Here is a 19,345-nt window from a genome sequence, read left to right on the forward strand (position 1 = left end):
TTTAAATGTAAATGAATGTCCCTGTTACTCTAAATGTTGTCACATATTGCTAATTAAATAAACATTACGCATAGCCTACCTAAAAAAGAGAGACAAAATATGATTGTATTTTGTTTATTTATTTAAACACTATGTAATTAATGTTATATTAATTTAATGTTGTTTATTAATACCAAGTATACATCTAATTAAATTATCGCTCACTAAAACACACACAGTCATCATGTTTTCAGGCCATTCAAGCTTGGTTTTAATGTGATACAAAGGTGAGTTTCCAATCATTATCGATCATATTCAATCATAACCGATCCTATTCAATCATAACCGATCATATCCAATCATTATCGATCATATTCAATCATAACCAATCATATCCAATCATAACCGATCATATCCAATCATTACCGATCATGTTCAATCATCATAACTGATCATATCCAATCATTATCGATCATATTCAATCATAACCGATCCTATTCAATCATAACCGATCATATCCAATCATTATCGATCATATTCAATCATAACCAATCATATCCAATCATAACCGATCATATCCAATCATAACCGATCATATCCAATCATTACCGATCATGTTCAATCATCATAACCGATCATATCCAATCTTAACAATCATATCCAATCATTACCGCTCATATTCAATCATAACCGATCATATCCAATCATTACCGATCATGTTCAATCATAACCGATCATATCCAATCATTACCGATCATATTCAATCATAACCGATCATATCCAATCATTACCGATCATGTTCAATCATAACCGATCATAACCCATCATATCCAATCATAACCGATCATATTCAATCATAATAGCTCAAAATAACCGATATGTCTTGCTGTAATCTCTTAGAATAGTGCAGTTTGCAACTTCGCACCACATGTGTGTTTGCCTATAACGTTAACGGCACAGAAGAACGATATCGTTGGAATCACTTCCAGAACTATATTAACTAGTCTAGAATTATATCAGAACTATATCTGATGAATGACACCGAACAGCAAATCAAAATCCACTTGAACTTAACGCGCTCGAGCATTGAAAGTGCGCCTATAATAAACAGAACATAATCATCAGAACGCTAGTTTGTGTTTTGTGTGAATGGGCCTTTACTGTAGGCTATACTGCTTTACCGTAGTAGGCTATACGTTAAAAATAAGATTGATACTTTAATTAATAGATATGAATGCAAGTGCGCAATCGGCAAAAGCCAGACCCGCTGTGACCCCGTGTCCTTCTGTTCGCTGAATCAGTTTCTGTGTATTTCCAGAATAAAAGCATTGGCATTTAATTCTACATGCCGTTCAAACATGATTCAGGTTTTTATAGAGTAGTAATTCCTGTGCTGATGTGCCAGTGTGGAGCTCGAGCCGCAGTGTAATGACCATCTGCCTCCTCTGATAACTGCAGTAAACGCTGACCTGACTCCAGCAGACGTCCTCACACACTCACACAACTATCCCAAAATAACCCGAGCACCAGCGGGTGTGATGAGCAGCGCTGAGATGATCGGCCCCGAATCACTGTTATCACGGACCGCTTCAGCTGGGGTTTTATTGGCCTAAAAGCAAAACAGGGACTTGAGAGTGTGTGTGTGTGTAAACCTACTAGCAAAAACACTGAATATAAACACACATGTAGCTACTTTAAATTGGAGTGTGAATGGTGACTATACAGAATGCTTTGCGATTTTATGGCGTATATGATCAAAGGTGTTTTTACAAGGCAATATGAAAAAAGTTTATTTGTGAGTTATGATTGAACCGTGACAACAGACACAATATGCAATGTGGACGACAATCAAAAGGCAAAAAACAACAACAAAAAAACACTAACACTTAACCCGAAACATTTCATTAAAAAAACAACAACACACAAGAAAGTCTGCCATGAATTGGACTCTCCATAGGTTTGGCTATATATATTTAATATATACTACTGTTCATATACTTTTGTGTGTGTGTGTGTGTGTCTGTCTGTCTCTCTCTCTCTCTCTCTCTCTCTCTCTCTCTCTCTCTCTCTCTCTCTCTCTCTCTCTCTCTCTCTCTCTCTCTGTGTGTGTGTGTGTGTGTGTGTGTGTGTGTGTGTGTGTGTGAGTGAGAGAGAGAGAGAGATATCATTGTGAGAGACAATGTCTCCCTCTGGTGGTCACTCATGAAAGTTACAGTCTGCATGAAGAGCCCCTTCAATGGCCTACGAGTAAAACAAGCAAATTGAAAATAAGTTATTACATTTATATACACGTATTTCACTATCTTTCTGGGTAGTTGCATGTAATAGCCTACTTTACGATTTTAGTGAAACAAATAAGCTATGTAATTAAAATGACTAGAAAAAAAAAAAAAAAAAAAAAAAGGTAGGGACGTGCTACTGCACACAATATTGCCAAACACAAAACAAATGATTACAAGAAAAGATAGAATTAGACCAAGGATCTAATTATTATGTTATTATAATATTATTATAAATTCTTTATTATTATTGAACACTTGATTCATAGCATGTTTTATATACGTTAGAGTAGAATAACGTGGCTATGTATCATGCTATTTAATCCTATAATGTATTTTAAATAGCATAAAAAACACCCAACTACATTTCCAATCCACCCCTTCTCATACATGTTATATGTTATTAAACATAATTACATGTATTCACAATCATCTTTAATGTAATTACAAATTATGTGTATGCTATGCTAGTACACAGGCTAACTAATACTGTCATTAATGAGCATTATTCAAACAGCATTTATCATAACACGATTTTGTAGTAGTTGTAAACAGGCGCTAAAGAGAGTCCTAATAAAAGTAGTTTGAGCCAATGGGATCGCTTGGGGTCCTAGTGGAGGACCCGACTCGTCACCACAACTCTTAGCCAATCAAAACGAAGAAACGCTGTTTCTACCGTAGAAATAGAATAAGAGGCTAGAATGGAAAGTAAAACCAAAGTGGGCGGGGTTTAGAGCGGCCCAGATATTATCTCTACCTAAATATTATATATATACTGCAAGAATCGATATTATTTTTTTCATAAAATAATTATTTTACCGTCCTGTTCACACAAAACATCTAATATTTGAATGTGGCTCAATGGGGGATTTGCTCTCTGGGCCACCGAGCGCCCCCTGCAGAAATAAAATAGTATGTCGCATTAAGAATCATTTGGGGCCCAGTGGTCTCTATGCAGGTAACCAGGAAGTGAACCACTGAAGCTCCTCCTCCCACGTGTATCCGCAGGAACCGGCGGCGGCGTGACGCGTGTGGAACAGACAGACCGACCGACCGAGTAAAACCGGAGGGAGAGAGTCAGGTATTTTTAATGATCATATATCGAACATAGAGGTTTATATGGGTGTTTAAATACGATATTGAGTACTTTGAGGGTGTACTTCGACGGTTACCGTGTTTATATAGTACTCAAATGTACTTCAAACAATAGGATAACACCTCAGGCCGTGTTACACGTTCGGAAATCAGAGTAATAGCATGGTACTTTGTTGTAGTTTTTGTTGGAGCGTCCTTGGAGGGTGTCGAAATCACCGATCATCAGGCGCTCGTGTGGACGCACTCATCCGGGCAGGACACACAGACGCACGCGCGCGCGCACACTCACTCGCACACACGGGTCAGTCCCGGTTTTAACGGGAGTTTCTTTCCGCTGTTGCAGGACTGAAGATGGCAGATGATCCGAACGCGGCGGACAGAAATGTTGAGATCTGGAAGATCAAGAAACTCATCAAGAGTCTGCAAGCGGCGAGAGGGTGAGCGAGTTCGTGTAGAAGTGTGTGTTTGACCGTGTTTTGGAGATAAACAAGATAATTATGTGTCGTAAAGTTTTCTTTAAATGTGTGTTAGTTCGGTGGTTTACATCTGGACTGGCAACTGAAAAGCTGTAGATTCAAACCACCACAAGGGATCATTCATTACCTGCCACCATATGAATGCATATAATATATAATCCACGTGATATATATAACGTTACAGGAGTCAACATTTGAAGTGGATCAAAACCTTTCGTCAAAGTTATAACGTTAACGTACGTGAATTTTGAACAATACCCGTTCTTGTCTTAGGACAACTTTGATTTACTTGTTTTGATCCACTTCAAATGTTGACTACTGTATGTATGTATGTATGTATGTGTGTATATTCATATATGTCATCAAAGATATGAAATCGCATACCGGTATATATAAAATCCACTTAACATATACATAACGTTACACACATACACATACGAATGGAAAGTTCGTATATATACGAAAGTAAGTATATATGTTATGTATGTGTGTGTATGTATGTGTGTGTGTATGTTAAGTGGATTTTATATATATGCGTTTTCATATCTTTGATGAATAAAAAGTTAAAAAAAGAACAGCATTTATTTAAAATAGAAATCTTCTGTAACAATATACACTACTGTTTAAAAGTTTGGGGTCAGTAGTTTGTTCTTTCCTTTAAAAAAAAAAGAAATTAATACTTTTATTCAGCAAGGACGTGTTAAATTGCTAAAAAAAAATTATAGTGAAGATTTATATTGTTAGAAAAGATTTATATTTTGAATGAATGCTGTTCTTTAAAAAAAACAAAACTATTTATTCATCATAGAATCTAGAAAAAGTATCACAGGTTCCAAAACAATATTAAGCCGCACAACTGTTCAGCAGCATTTATAATAATTAAATATCAAATCATCATATTAGAATGATTTCTGAAGAATCATGCACGAGTAATGATGCTGAAAATTCAGTTTTGCATCACGGCAATAAATTATATTTTAAAGTATATTAAAATAAGAACATTATTAATACTATTTCACAATATTACTATTTTTTATTTACTTTGTCATCAAATGCAGGCTTAATGAGCATAAGAGACTACTTTCAAAACATGAAAAATAGTAATGTTTCCAAAATTTTGACTGGTACTGCTATATGTATGTATATGTCATTCATGTCTGAAGCACAAATGTTGCTGCAGAACAACAACACACACACACACACACATTTACTTATTTCTATCTAAATGGGGACATTCCATAGATGTAATGGTTTTTATACTGTACAAACCGTACATTCTCTCCCGTTACACTAACCCGACCCCTAAAACTTTCCATCACACACAACTTTCTGCAGTTACATTTATTTTTATACCAGATTTATGAGAAATGAGGACGTCCCTAAAGGGAGGTTTTTGGAGATTTTGTCAAGTTTTGGTAATTTCTGGGTACAAATTTGTCCCCAAAATATAGCTAAGTAGGTACACACACACACACACACACACACACACACAACAGAGATAGTTCAATTGGGTTTCTTCCTGATCCCTAACATTTAAGTATAAAGAATAGTATTGTTGATTCCCGCCGTAGTAAAAACCGCTAATGACTAGTTCCTCGAGCCGCAGGTCCGGGCAGCTCTCTTGAGACTGCCTGATACGATCTGTGTGTGCGTTTAAGTGTTGAATCTCAGTGAGTTTCAAACAGGTGTGTTTAGTTAGGACCTCCTAATAACCATAATTATTAAACAGTGCACTCATTATAAGTTCAGATAGGAGACTTATTCAAGGACACGACTGTTATTGTTCATGATCAGCTTGTGCTGGATTTAAAATGGAGTTTGAGAGGAAGGAAATGCTTGTTTTCTACACTTCGTTCACATGTCGTGTGTTAGGATGGAGGTAATACATCTGTGAGATTTGAATCAAGGCTGAAGCTTGTGTACATTGGTCTATTTGAAGAACCACTACATGTGCTACAGAGCGTGTAAATGCGTCATCGGCATGAACGTTTGGCACTCATGCTTTCATTATGACAGGTAGTTGAGCTTCACAACAATACAGACCTTCATTCAAGGGTAAATTGTGTGTGTGTGTGTGTGTGGATGGTAGTAATTCATGCTCTCATGCACAAATGCATTGTCGAATCCCACATCAGAACCTGAAACTTTGTTTCCCATGCGTGAGTGCCGCTGACCTTCATGCCACGTGTGTGTGTGTGTGTGTGTGTGTGTGTGTGTGTGTGTGTGTAAATAAACTGAACTGTGTTCTGCTCTCTCTGTGTTTTGACCCTGATTCCAACTCAGATCTCAGTGTGGACTGTATAAACTGAGTGTTTGAAGTCAGTCTCTGTTTTAGCAGCGGTGTGTGTGTGTGTGTGTGTGTGTGTTTGCGTAAGAGAACTCTAGAAATGCCACTTTTGTCAGCTGACACAATACTGAGGCCTTTTGACCTCTTTGTGTCTCTCTGACACTCTTTGACTCACAAAAGCTGATCCATAACATGTAGAGAAGGCAATCCCAGAATGCATCGTGATGGAAAAATCCATCCAAGATAGCAAACAAACTGCAAATGTTACACTTAATACAGAAATGTAATGATTAAAAAAACGATATTTCAGTGTGATATGTGCGGTTATGTTATTTATAATGTCAAACTGTTTTCATGAGAGCAAAGTGAATAACAAAAGTCATACAGTTAACAAAAAACTTAAGATTAATTAAAAGATTAATGCAAGAGAAAAACTCTAAAATGCAGTCAGGATTTATTTCATATAACTTATTTCTGTAGCATTCATCCAATTCAATCTGTCACTTGTAATTAATATAAGAGTTTATTACTGGCCTCAGGTCAGAGGGTGGAGACTCTCTGAAATATTCAAATTAAGAGTCTCTTTTGCGTTAATGCAATTTAAAGGGTTAGTTCACCCAAAAATGTAAACTCTGTCAGTAATTACTCTCCCTCCCCGTAAGACTTTCGTCCATCTTCTGAAAACAAATGAAGATTTTTTTTATTAAATCTGAGAGCTGTCTCACTCCTTCATATGCTTCTATTGTAATTGAAACTTGCCGGCCCAGAAAGTTATTAAAGACATCGTTAAAATAGTCCGAGTGACTACAGCGGCTCAATCTTAAGTTTATCAAGTGACGCAAATACTTTTGTGCGCAAAAAACAAACAGAAATAACAACTTTTTTCAACTCTTGATGTTCTTCTGTGTGTGTCTCTGAGTGAGTTCATGTAGTGTTCAGTAGGCTCACTATTGGCCAGTATCACACACATGACCAGCGTCGGCCAATAGTGAGCCTCCGTTCTGACGTACAACCCAGAAGCGCTGCACTGTTACACTACGTGATCTCACTCAGAGGTTCACACAGAAGAAAATCAAGAGTTGAATAAAGTGTTTTTTTTTTTTTTGCGCACAGTAATAACTGACAGAATTAAAAAATTTGGGTGAACTATCCCTTTAATGCATAGTATTAATTTTCAGTTAAGATGCTGCCGTAGCCCGTAACTCTGTGTCCTGCTGGCGGGCTTTTTTTTCCCCATCACATTTTAGTAATCATCATAAATTAGGCAGCTATGAAATTTTTTTTTTTTGAAATTGGACAGTGTTTCCATTGAAACAACTTTAAACCACACCTAGCAGGCTTACATTTTGTGATATCAATTTCAAAATTGGAACACAACTTGGCTCAATTTTTCTAGCAAAATATTTTGTGAAATACAGATTTGGTATAAAATAAATGTTGTGTTAAGTACATTGCTGTACAGTTAAATTAAACTTCTATAACTTTTTACACTTTCATTATTTGAAGCGGCTTTCACTTCTGCAATAACCTGCTGAGTTAAGAGACTTTAGGTCTGTATTCCAAAGCATTCATGAACTACAACCATTTGTGTTTTAAAAAGGGGGTGTTAAACAGGTTAAAATGCTGCTTCTCAGGTCACGACTGCTCACTAGATCTTGAAATTAAGATATTTCTCTCTGAAAATGATTGAATTGACCGTAATATGTCAGTTTGATGGTGGTTTAGAGCTGAATAACATGGCCGTTTGTGTTTCTCTCTGTCAGTAATGGGACCAGCATGATCTCGCTCATCATTCCTCCTAAAGATCAGATCTCCAGGGTGTCCAAGATGTTGGCGGATGAGTTCGGGACAGCGTCAAACATCAAGAGTCGAGTGAACCGACTGTCAGTGTTGGGAGCCATTACCTCAGTCCAGCAGAGACTCAAACTCTACAATAAAGGTGTGTGTGTATGTGTGTGTTTGTACATCTATCCCGGTGGGGACTTGACCATCACCTGGATGCACAGAGACTCATGGGGACTCGTGTCCAACTGTGGATACACAAGCTTATAAATCATACAGAATTATTATTATTATATATATATTTTTAAATGTAAAAATGCAGAAAGTTTTGTGTGATGGGTAGGTTTAGTGTAAAGAGACAGAATATACTGTTTGGACAGTATAAAAACCATTACGTCTATGGAGAGTCCCCACAAAGATAGCGTGTGTGTGTGTGTGAGAGAGAGAAAGTGTGTTCTTTTTAATCAGTCAAACACCTAATTTTTTAAAGAGGACATTTGAGACAAAAGCCTGTGTTGTTCTGACTGCTCGCATATCGCTGAGAGAATTTTTTTATTTTTTTATTTTTTATTTTAATTGAGAACATTATATAAACAAAGAAGGAAACAGTCACAGTGTAGAACAAATAAACAAAAGAAAGAAAAAGACACAAGACGGGTATATAACTAATCAGAAAAGAGTGCATATCAAAGGAAAAGATTCAATGACTTGCATATTTCAATTGTTTTTAAAGCCTTCTTGTGACACGAGTCAGAGATAGTCCCAAAGTAATGCTGTACTTCAGTAAGCAAAACATAGAAAAGTGTTTTCTGACCTGAAATTTTGCATTTATATATACAATTGTGTTACCAAAAAAAAGAAGATTAAGTGGTCATATGAGAACAAGTTTGATAGATTCAATTTGTGTATCAAACCCTAACATTGTGCTTTCTCAGAAAAATAGTGCTAAGTGCATACTTGACATAATTATGATGGGAAATTGGTGCAGTTTTGTTAGAGGCTCTGCCAGCTGGAAGTGTGTTAATGGTTAAAAGGTTTGTTTTTATCATAAGATGGGACATAAAGTCAACTTGACCCTTCAAATTGAAAATAATTTTTATAATGCACATTCATGCAGTTCATCTGTGCACAATAAGATCATGAATGTGCATTATACAAATTATTTTCAATTTGAAGGGTCAAGTTGACTTTATATCCCATCTTATGATAAAAACAAACCTTTTAACCATTAACACGCTTCCAGCTGGCAAAGCCTCTAATGTCATTCCTAAGCAAAAAGTAGCCGGGTTCACACAGTACGATTTGGCCGTCTGAGACAAATTTAGTAAATCCTTAAAGATTCCTCTGATTCTAGGCTAAGATCTGAAGTATTTGATTGTTAGTTAGGCTTTAGTGATATTTATTAAAATGTAGCTTGTTTTAGGGCACATACTGTAGATGGGAAATGAACATTAATCAATAGGCAATTCAAGCATTATTTTCTGTTACGGTTCATGTTGCCTTTATGAAATCTTGCCAGTTTGTGATGCACTGAAATTTTGTTGACCGAAAATATTCAGCCAGAAATTAAACAGGCCGAAAAACTAATCCTAGAGAGGAGCATTTTGCTTAATATATGCACTATTTTTACTTAACCAGTCAATTGCTTGAAAAATTTGTCATTAAAACAAGTGTTTATTACAGCCACTGTTTAAAACGAAGTAGTAACATAATTATATAATTAAGAAGTTGATATAAAAACTTCCTTACGTACAATTAAAATATTCATATACAATTCAGTTTTTGTTTAGAGTTGATTATAAAATATATTTTTAGTTTTCGATTTTCAGCCAAATGAAAACTGTATTTGCGGTTCCGGTGTTTAGGGAAAAAAATCAATTTCCAATAGTTAACAGTGTAGTTTAATGTCAGACAGAATGGCAAGTAATGATAGATTTAAGAAAAATACAATCAATTCATGTTTTTTTTATCTAATTGAAAATTCTGGTTCACCCAGAAATGTGTGTCAGTACAGAAATAAAATGGGTTGCGAATGCCATTTTTGCTCACATTTTGTTCACCAACCACAGCCAGAGTCCAGCCAATGTCAGACAACATACACACATGACCTCTTCATCCGGTATTGATGCTTTCGGTGTGTTTGGCGTCTCTTGTCTCCTGCAGTGCCCCATAATGGTCTGGTGGTTTACTGCGGCACCATAGTGACGGATGAAGGCAAAGAGAAGAAAGTGAACATCGACTTTGAGCCGTTCAAACCCATCAACACCTCCCTGTACCTCTGTGACAACAAGTTCCACACGGAGGTAAAAGCCCAATCCAAATCAAGCGCTTCGTAAAGCTCGTTGTGTTCGAGATGCTGTATAATCGTCTGTCTTTCTCTAGGCTCTGACGGCGCTATTGTCGGATGACAGTAAGTTTGGGTTCATAGTCATTGATGGTAGTGGAGCTCTGTTCGGCACTCTACAGGGAAACACCAGAGACGTGCTGCACAAGTTTACTGTGGACCTTCCTAAAAAACACGGTAATCATGCCTAGACACTTAACCTTGATGTTTTCTAGGACTATGTTCACAATATAGGGAAGATTCACCATTATAAAAGATGATTTTAATGCTCTTTGGGTTTAGCCATTAAGTTTCTTAAAGATTGTTTCATGATCCGTTCTTGTTTCGAGAACCGTGACTACGAGTTCATAAACATTTTAAAGGGTCCTCTTTCAGCTCAAGTCTAGCTCACAATCTTTTTGAAAAATGCAACTTAAATGGGCGTGGGTGGGTGTGGTGTGGCAGAGGGGGGGATAACTGTCATCGGCCAGTGGTCCGTGCAAATCGACTGTCACTAAAATCAGTGTAAATGTGAGGAAATGCTAGATTTTTTGTATAGCTAGCAAAGTTAAAGTCTAATGACACCTTATTTTTGTCCTTTCAAAAGTAACTGAATGCCCTGCTACATATATTACCCTACAGTAATCAAAATTATATTTAAAACATATTAATGTACATGTTGTGTGGCACAAGAATGATCCTCATTGGTTCTTTTGCTTGAGATTCGGTGACCAAATTTGAATGTTGTAAACATTGTTGCTGCTCAATGTTTATTTGTGAACAAAAGCCTAAATTAAATTAGTTCATTATATAAAGTTATTGTATCTCCTCAGAAGACTTTAAAGGGGCATTTCACCCGTGGGAACATTACTATTTATTAGGGCTGTAACGATACAGCAAACCCACGATTCGGTTCGTATCCCGATTTCTGACCCACGATTCGATACAAACCGCGATTCTTGCGAGGAGGGGGGATTTTAAAAGCCAAATAAATAAATAGCTAAAGCTATAACTCTGTTTTCTTGTAACAAAATACTTTTGAAAAACAAACAGAACTATACTGCATTGTGGAGACGATTCGAGCATTCGATGTTAAAAATTCTTCTGAGGTAACCGAGGCTTACTGTCTGTGCTGTAAACCACAAATAATATATTGCCTATTCCGCATGACCCGCATCTCAAGCGCAGGAATAACGCTTGCCACAAAGTGAACGCGCCTATATAGAGAAATGCACACTTCCTACGAATTAGCATAAGCAGCCATTTCTTTATGTTTTGAATTAACGTTAAATCAAGTAAAAGTATTTCAAGCTTTCTATATAAGTTTCGATTCGTTTATGAGGTGAGCTCCAGTTCGTCGGTGCCACACACACACACACACACACACACACACACACACACACACACAAGCAAACACCGCGTGCAGTTTGCTCACTTGCTCTGGTGTTTGCTTGTGTGTGTGTGTGTGTGTGTGTGTGTGTGTGCTCGCGCGCGCGTGTGGGGGAGAGGTGCGATTTTTGAATAATAATCAAATGATACCCAGCGATCTTCGAATATTATTTTTGCTTGAAATTCCCATACCTAATATGTAAAAGACCCCGTCACAGCCCTAGGATCTATTCTGGACGAGAAAGATAAGTCTGGGAAGGGGTGTGTCGAACGCGATCTGCCTTCTCACACCGCGACACAGGTTCGTGGATCTGAGTGTCGCGATTTCGGTTTAATATCGTATATCGTTACAGCCCTACTATTTATTGAAAGTGGGTCATATATGTACGGTAGTCGAAATGTAACAAAAATGTTGAATTTGGTACCTTCTGGACCGAGGAAACACAGAAAGTAACTTTAGTGTGCATTTGTATGAAAGACAACAACTCCCACAATGCACCACATTGCACAGCCCCGCTAGTCACTCCCACTCGCCGCTGTTCATATGCGGTGCGAAACTAGGATGATTCACAGCACAACCGTCCTTGTCCTCGTCTGAATCCGAAATTTCGTCAAAGAAAACTCTTCGCTATATTGCGGCTCGTAAAAGTATCCACGCACATCTGAGTCAAGCATCAGACTTTCAAAATCTTCTTCTTCCATATCACGTTGAGTACCTTCCGCCACTGTCATAACTTCACATCTGCCTCAACAGCGCCTGTTAGCTTAGCTTGCAAACAAGATGGTGGATATTGCTTTTAGTTTCTGCAAGTGAAGTCTGCACTGATCTGTCATAGGTCTGTAGCGTGAGTGAGTCCCTCCCCCTGGAATAATGAGGAACGGGTGTTCGTAGTCTCAACCCCTCTACAAAGATATTTGACTTCCTGCTTAGAATGACGCAAAATGACAATTTTTACATCATTATAAGCAGGAACTGAAACCGTATTTCTCCCGTCTCAGGGGAAAATGAGGGAATAATGCACGACCATTCAAAAATATGACTGGGTTTCTAACTATACAAAGCTTAATGCAAATGGGTGAAGTGTCCCTTTAATTAAACTGCTCAATTCATATGATTTTATTTGACCATCTCTTTATGAAAGTTTTGACAGTCTCTCACAGAAAAACAGAATTCTCTCAGATTTCATTAAAAAAAAAAATATTTTTGTTCTGAAGATGAATTACAGGTTTGGAAAAACATGAGTGATTAATGAATGACTTTAATGGCTGAACTATCCCTTTAAATGGTGCATATATAAACCTGTATATTCCTCTGTGTCTCAGGAAGAGGAGGTCAGTCCGCGCTGCGTTTCGCTCGGCTAAGGATGGAGAAGAGACACAATTACGTGAGGAAAGTGGCAGAGACGGCCGTGCAGCTCTTCGTGTCCAACGATAAAGTCAACGTGGCCGGAATGGTTCTGGCCGGATCCGCTGACTTTAAAACAGAGCTCAGCCAATCGGACATGTTCGACCCGGTAAGGAGAAAGTGTGTTGGTTGCCTGATGTTGACTCTGATTTGTTGATTAAAAGTCCATGTAGAAACTCTTATTATGGCTTTATTTTATTTTTCAATAGTATACTGCATACTTAAAACATAGTATGTGAATCGAAATTGCATTATTGCAGAATAAATAAGAGTAGTATGCTGTTTTGTACATAGTTTATCACTGGATCTGAACAAATGTCAGGTTTTTTGTGTTTGGCTGTCTCTAATGTCTGTGATTGGTTGCAGAGGTTGCAAGCGAAAGTGTTGAAGCTGGTCGACATCTCTTACGGAGGAGAAAACGGCTTCAATCAGGCCATTGAGCTCTCCGCTGAAGTCCTGTCCAACGTCAAATTCATTCAGGAGAAAAAGTTGATAGGTAAATATCGATTCGCACAAAGATGCAATCCTGTATCTGATTAATAAAGTCTGTAACAAGACCACAGTCCAGTTCTGCATTCAGAAATCATTCTGAAATCCAAGCAACAGTAGTTTTACATGTGCGAACATCCGTGGGTCTTTAAAAAGTTTTACATTTAGTTTGATCAAATTTAAGGCCATTAAAAAGTCTTAAATGTTTTAAATGGAGTAATAAAAGTCTAAATGATCCTTTCAAAAGGCCTCAAATTTGGGAATCGTGATACAGCCTAATGTGAAAATTAAACCTAAAAAGGCGACGATTGAATTTGTTAAATGCAAGTGTGTCATTTCAAAATAAGAGTCCTTGGGTATTTCAGGCTTGTTTATAATTAAAAGTTCTGCATTATGCTTCCCCCCAATCACCCCCCCCCCCCCCCCCCCCTTCTGGTTATTATTGGCATGTTTTGTTACACAATAAACAAGTTGGAAAAAGTTCTGCATTATGCTTCCCCCCAATCCCCCCCCCCCCCCCCCCCTTCTGGTTATTATTGGCATGTTTTGTTACACAATAAACAAGTTGGAGATTAATTAAATGTAAACTAGCTTCTTTCTGGGCTGCCCGTCACAGTAAGGACAGACTAAGAACATTATGAATTATTCATAACACAGATTTGACTAATTTCAGCCTTTCTTTAAACATATTGTCATCGTATCAGCAAAATCCTATATTGATTGACCTCTAATTCGTATGTATTGATATATTAGTACATAAGCCAAGTCCAATTATACGTTATAACGTTTTGAATAAAGCATTTCTTCAGTATTTTTTATGCCTGTTTTGTTTAAAAACAAATCTAAGATGCAAGATTAATTTTTTAATTTTTTCAGTTGTAGTTTTTATTATTTCAGTTAGTTACGAAGACAACATTTCTCATTAAAAAAACAAAACATTTAATCTAGTTTTTCATCTAATATTGAAGTATTATGCTTTTCATCTAATTTTTTTTTACAAAAAAGTTTTACTAGTAAGAACCCTGATTCTTCATATGATGTACACCAGATCTTCTAATTTCTCTCTGGAAAATCCGGCTCTTCTACTTCCCTGTTTTCTTTAGACATTTTAAAAGACAATGTAGGATAAACTTATGAAAAACTAAAGGAAATGTTTCACAGGTTTGTCACCCTAAGTGTGTCTGCAAGCATTGATGTGGCGTTGTCTGTCTGTCTCAGGGCGATACTTCGACGAGATCAGTCAGGACACTGGGAAGTATTGTTTCGGCGTGGAGGACACACTGAAGGCGCTAGAAATGGGAGCCGTTGAAATTCTCATTGTCTATGAAAATTTGGAGACTATGAGATACGTCCTGAAATTGCATGGCGCAGAGGTCACCGACTCGGAGAACGGTACATGAACACACACATGGGATTGGTCGAGAATCTTACACGCACGTTTATTACAAACACACAGTCTCAGATTCTTTCATGTTCCTGTCAGTCAGCACTTGTAGAGCAGTTCAAACCAGCTTTAATTCAATCACTTCAGGAATTATAATATGGACACATTCGTTCCTGTTATCTGATTGGTCAGTCCAGTCATCCAGTGATGATGTAACAGTTATGTGTGACTATATCACTATTTTAATATGTATGAGATGCTGTTATAGTTTTTAATTAATAAAATAATCTTATTTTTTATATATACAGTATATATATATATATATATATATATATATATATATATATATATATATATATATATATATATTTTAATGTTTATATATATTTTTTACATTTTTATTTCAGTTTTATGCATAAAGTTTACTAACTTTTATTTTATTTTTTTACCATAATATTTTTTATTTTATTTTTTGTTAATATTAGTTAACTATACAATTGATCATGAAATAATAATTAAAAATACTTCTAAAGCATTAATTAATCTTAGGTAATGTTAATTTCAATATTTACCAATACATTATTAGAATGATTCCATTAATATGATTTACACAAACTAATGAGCAAGTATATTGTGTATAATGTTGACAAAGATGAATAAATACTGTAACGAATGTATTGCTCATTGTTAGTTAATGCGTTAACTAATGTTACCTAATCAGACCTTATTGTAAAGAACTATATGCACGGTTTCCTCTTGTCCCGTATAACTCTGTTGAAGTGTGTTCGGTGTAAACACGAGTTCAACTTTCATTCAGTGTTTGTTTTTATTGGTTGTTGCTTCAACAGATTGTGTCGAGCGGAAGTGTTTTCTGTAATGTCTCCTCACTGTTGTGTTTTTCAGATGAGAAAGTCATTTATTTGACCCCTGAACAAGAGAAGGACAAGTCCCACTTCATAGACAAAGAGGTGTGTGTCTCTCTCTCTCTCTCTCTCTCTCTCTCTCTCTCTCTCTCTCTCTCTCTGTGTGTGTGTGTCTGTGTGTGTTTGGGATGTCCCGATCCACTTCATCGGTATCGTGCCGATACTGGCCCAGAACGCTAGATCGGAGGGGAGAAAAAAATATGATCTGATACCTATCCAACACAAACCATGGGAAAATCTAGCTTAAACCATCGCCTAAATGCTTGAATATTAGCATTTCCCTGCGACATCCAGTTAAGCGGCGCAGCCTGTCACGTGATAACAGTAGTAGCCAATTATAGTCGTATGAGAGTTAGCTAACTTAAGCCCCTTTCACACAGAGATTCCGGAAAATACACGGATAAAGTGACCCGGGATTTGACCCGGGTTCGTTTGAAAATGGTTCATTCACACTGCCAGTGATTTGCCGGAATCAGAGAGCGCGTTCACACACAACCCGGGTATGTCCCGGATAGACGCGTGACGTATAAGGTACGCGTCGAAAAGCGGAAGTGTTTGCATTGCTTTGAACAACATGGCAGCTGATCAGGCATTAGATGTTGCTGTTCAAACTTTGTTGTTTATGTACAACATGTTTCGTGGTCAAATCACAATTTTATTTTCGATTTTGAGTTCTTTTCAACGTGTTAATTCGATACGGAATACGCTGGAAGTTAAATTGGCGGAGAGTATGAAAGAAAATGAAGCCGCGAGACGTAAAGCACGGAGACGCTATCGGATGCTAAAAGCTACAGTTCTTTGTACACGGCTCATGCAACTGGGTGTTTATGAGTGTGTGGATAACTACGTCATTGCGAAGGCTCGTGCATCATCACTACGACACACCCCTTACGGCATTTGTCCTGGCTTTTGTTCACACAGCGCGCGTTCCGGGTCTGAACACGGCAATGTTACTAGGTCCCCAACCCGGCATCGATCCCGGCATTAAACCCGGGTCGTGTTTGCGTTCACACAGAAGGCGTTCCGGCAATTTGCCGGGTTCAAAGTGCTGTGTGAATGGGGCTTTACAGAATAGCCATGTCAGCGGTGTGGAAGTATTTCAGACATCCCAAGTCTCCCGGAAGTTCTGGGACTCTCCTGCATATTGATAGCGGCGAGAGCGCGCATGTGTAGCGCGAGCACGGCAGAGAGAGCGAGAGACCTTGCGTGTGTGTGCTAGTGTGCGTGTGTGCCTCACGAAGCGCATGTAAGGACCCAACCAATCAATTGTCAGTGTGGGCGGGGCTATCTTTTCTCCCGAACCTAATTAATCAGAACCGCTTGTCAATGTTATGTTGTTTATTTGGATTGTTATACATATTTATGTCTTTCAGTGCCTTTTTGTTATTACTACTGTGATTTGCACATAGCTGCACTGTGAGGGATAGTTTTTTTTTTTTTTTTTTTTTATTAAATTTGTTTACAATGCTGATGTTTAAATTGTTTTAACTTTAAACCTGTTGATAGCTTTAAGTACTGAAGTACCTGTGTATATATATATATATATATATATTTTTTTTTTTTTTTTTGTCGTGTTTGAATAAAGTGTGGCAGTCTTTCATAATCAACTGTTGTGGACCATATACTGGAGAAGTATTTGTTCTTCATTTGAGTGAGATGTTTTTAGGTGGCTAATTGAGCAAAGTGCTTCCATATTTTTTATTATTAATATTAGTTCAAGAATAAAATAAAAATATCGGATTGATATCAGTATCGGCAAATAGCCAAAGCTGCGGCATCGTTATCGGAAGTGAAAGTGTGTGTGTGTGTGTGTGTGTCTGTCTGTCTCTCTCTGTGTGTGTGTGTGTGTGTCTGTCTGTCTCTCTCTGTGTGTGTGTGTGTGTGTGTGTGTGTGTGTGTGTGTGTGTGTGTGTCTCTGTCTCTCTCTGTGTGTGTGTGTGTGTTTATCTGTCTCTCTCTCTCTCTCTGTGTGTGTGTCTCTGTCTGTCTCTCTCTGTGTGTGTGTGCGTGTGTGTGTCTCTCTCTCTGTGTCTGTGTCTCTCTCTCTGTGTCTGTGTCTCAAAGGTCATGATTAACCACCCTAAGGCCCCGATCACACAAAGCGCGTTTTTCAGGTTCGAAACCGATCACACAGAACAAGCAGTGCGCTGCATTTTTTTATGTTGCTAGGCAACCACCAAAACAGCTGTCCTGTCACTCAAGTAAACATCAGCTTTTTATTTACTTTCTGTTAACATTGTGATCGTTACGGTCCGTGAAGTCGTTAGCTCCTGGTAACCCGCGAGAGCACCACAAGTTTATCCTCCATCATCGCACTCTCCGGGCGTTCAAAGCATCTGTAGCTTTCATCACTACAACGGAAGGCCCGCCTCTCCATTCATCCGATTGGGCAGTGAAAAAAAAAACGCGATGACATCAGGCGCTGTTTTTTTTTTTTTTTTTTTTTTGTAAAAACGCGAGGCGCATTCACAACACGCGCTCACTGCCATAGGGAAAAAACACTTCTAGTGTGATCGGGACCTATCACAGTCACACAGTTGCCGGCCCTGGTCATTTCTAACAGTGGATGGACGGGTGTAGTGTTTCCTGAGCCACTGATCATGTTTGATTTGTGTTTGTGTGATTCAGACGGGTCAGGAGCACGAGCTCATCGAGGTCATGCCGCTGCTGGAGTGGTTCGCCAACAGCTATAAGAAGTTTGGAGCCACTCTGGAGATCGTGACTGATAAAAGTCAAGAGGGGTCGCAGTTCGTCAAGGGTTTCGGAGGAATCGGAGGTGACACTAAATCTGGATTTATTTCTGGTTTTTGGTCATGATATTCATCATGTCATGTGTTCATATAGAATCATATTCTTGTTGTTTGTTTGTTTTTTTAACAATGTGTGTTGCTCTCTCAGGTATTTTGCGGTACCGAGTGGATTTCCAGGGGTTGGATTACCAGGGAGAAGAAGATGAGATTTTTGACTTGGATGACTACTAGGTAGTCGAGACCAAGTTAGAGTGAAATAAGTGCAGATTTGAGGAATTATAGAAAGAAAAACGTCTCTTTCTTGCCGAGAACCTGTGCACTCAATACTAAAAAAAAAAACCAGACAGTTTCAGAAGAGAAGTGTGTCGTCTGTCAATCAAGTGAACGACAGAGCCTTTCATGAATAATTCATGAAGCCCCGCCTTAGAACATTCTGATTGGACAGGACTCATTTTGTTTATTCTCTTCCCATTTGAATTAAATTCGTAAAAATATCTTTCAGACTGTTTGGACTCATTTTGAAATGTTTCTTTTTCTTTTTATCCTCTGTTTTCTGTTCTCCCCCCCCCATCTTTGTCCACCCTAAATCCACCACTAGTTCTCTTCTTTTGAGTTTTTTTTATTGGCAATTGCTGCTGCTGTATTTTATGACAGTGTGGTATTTTTTACATGGGTTTATGTAAGGAATGGGGGAGAAACAAAATAAATTTGAAAATGCTGAAACTTCTCTGTGTGTCCTGTGCTCTGTGTATGCAATTATTCTCTGAAATCTCACCTTGTGCTT

General features: G+C 37.9%; 2 protein-coding genes across 3 annotated transcripts in view; both read left to right on the plus strand.

Annotated features, from left to right (window-relative positions):
- The window catches only part of LOC307007713 (uncharacterized protein), a 104,684-nt gene that overhangs the window by 35,054 nt on the left and 50,285 nt on the right, over positions 1-19,345 (plus strand). The window lies entirely within an intron of this gene.
- etf1a (eukaryotic translation termination factor 1a) lies at positions 2,975-19,288 on the plus strand. Its single transcript, XM_079630514.1, has 11 exons — positions 2,975-3,339; positions 3,697-3,790; positions 7,880-8,055; positions 10,062-10,201; positions 10,281-10,419; positions 12,934-13,124; positions 13,382-13,511; positions 14,723-14,896; positions 15,792-15,856; positions 18,440-18,587; positions 18,710-19,288. The coding sequence occupies exons 2-11, from the start codon at positions 3,705-3,707 to the stop codon at positions 18,790-18,792; spliced, it is 1,332 nt and encodes a 443-aa protein (XP_079486640.1). The 5' UTR covers positions 2,975-3,339; positions 3,697-3,704; the 3' UTR covers positions 18,793-19,288.

This window comes from Phoxinus phoxinus, assembly GCF_949152265.1.
Source record: "Phoxinus phoxinus genome assembly, chromosome: 12".
Lineage (NCBI taxonomy): Eukaryota > Metazoa > Chordata > Actinopteri > Cypriniformes > Leuciscidae > Phoxinus > Phoxinus phoxinus.

Bases quoted from the DNA above. Each gene is read 5' to 3' on its own strand.
- etf1a (XM_079630514.1), top strand. From the start codon at position 3,705: ATGGCAGATGATCCGAACGCGGCGGACAGAAATGTTGAGATCTGGAAG. The intron at 8,056-10,061 runs GTGTGTGTGTAT...TGTCTCCTGCAG, and splicing joins ACTCAAACTCTACAATAAAG to TGCCCCATAATGGTCTGGTG. The intron at 13,512-14,722 runs GTAAATATCGAT...TGTCTGTCTCAG, and splicing joins TCAGGAGAAAAAGTTGATAG to GGCGATACTTCGACGAGATC.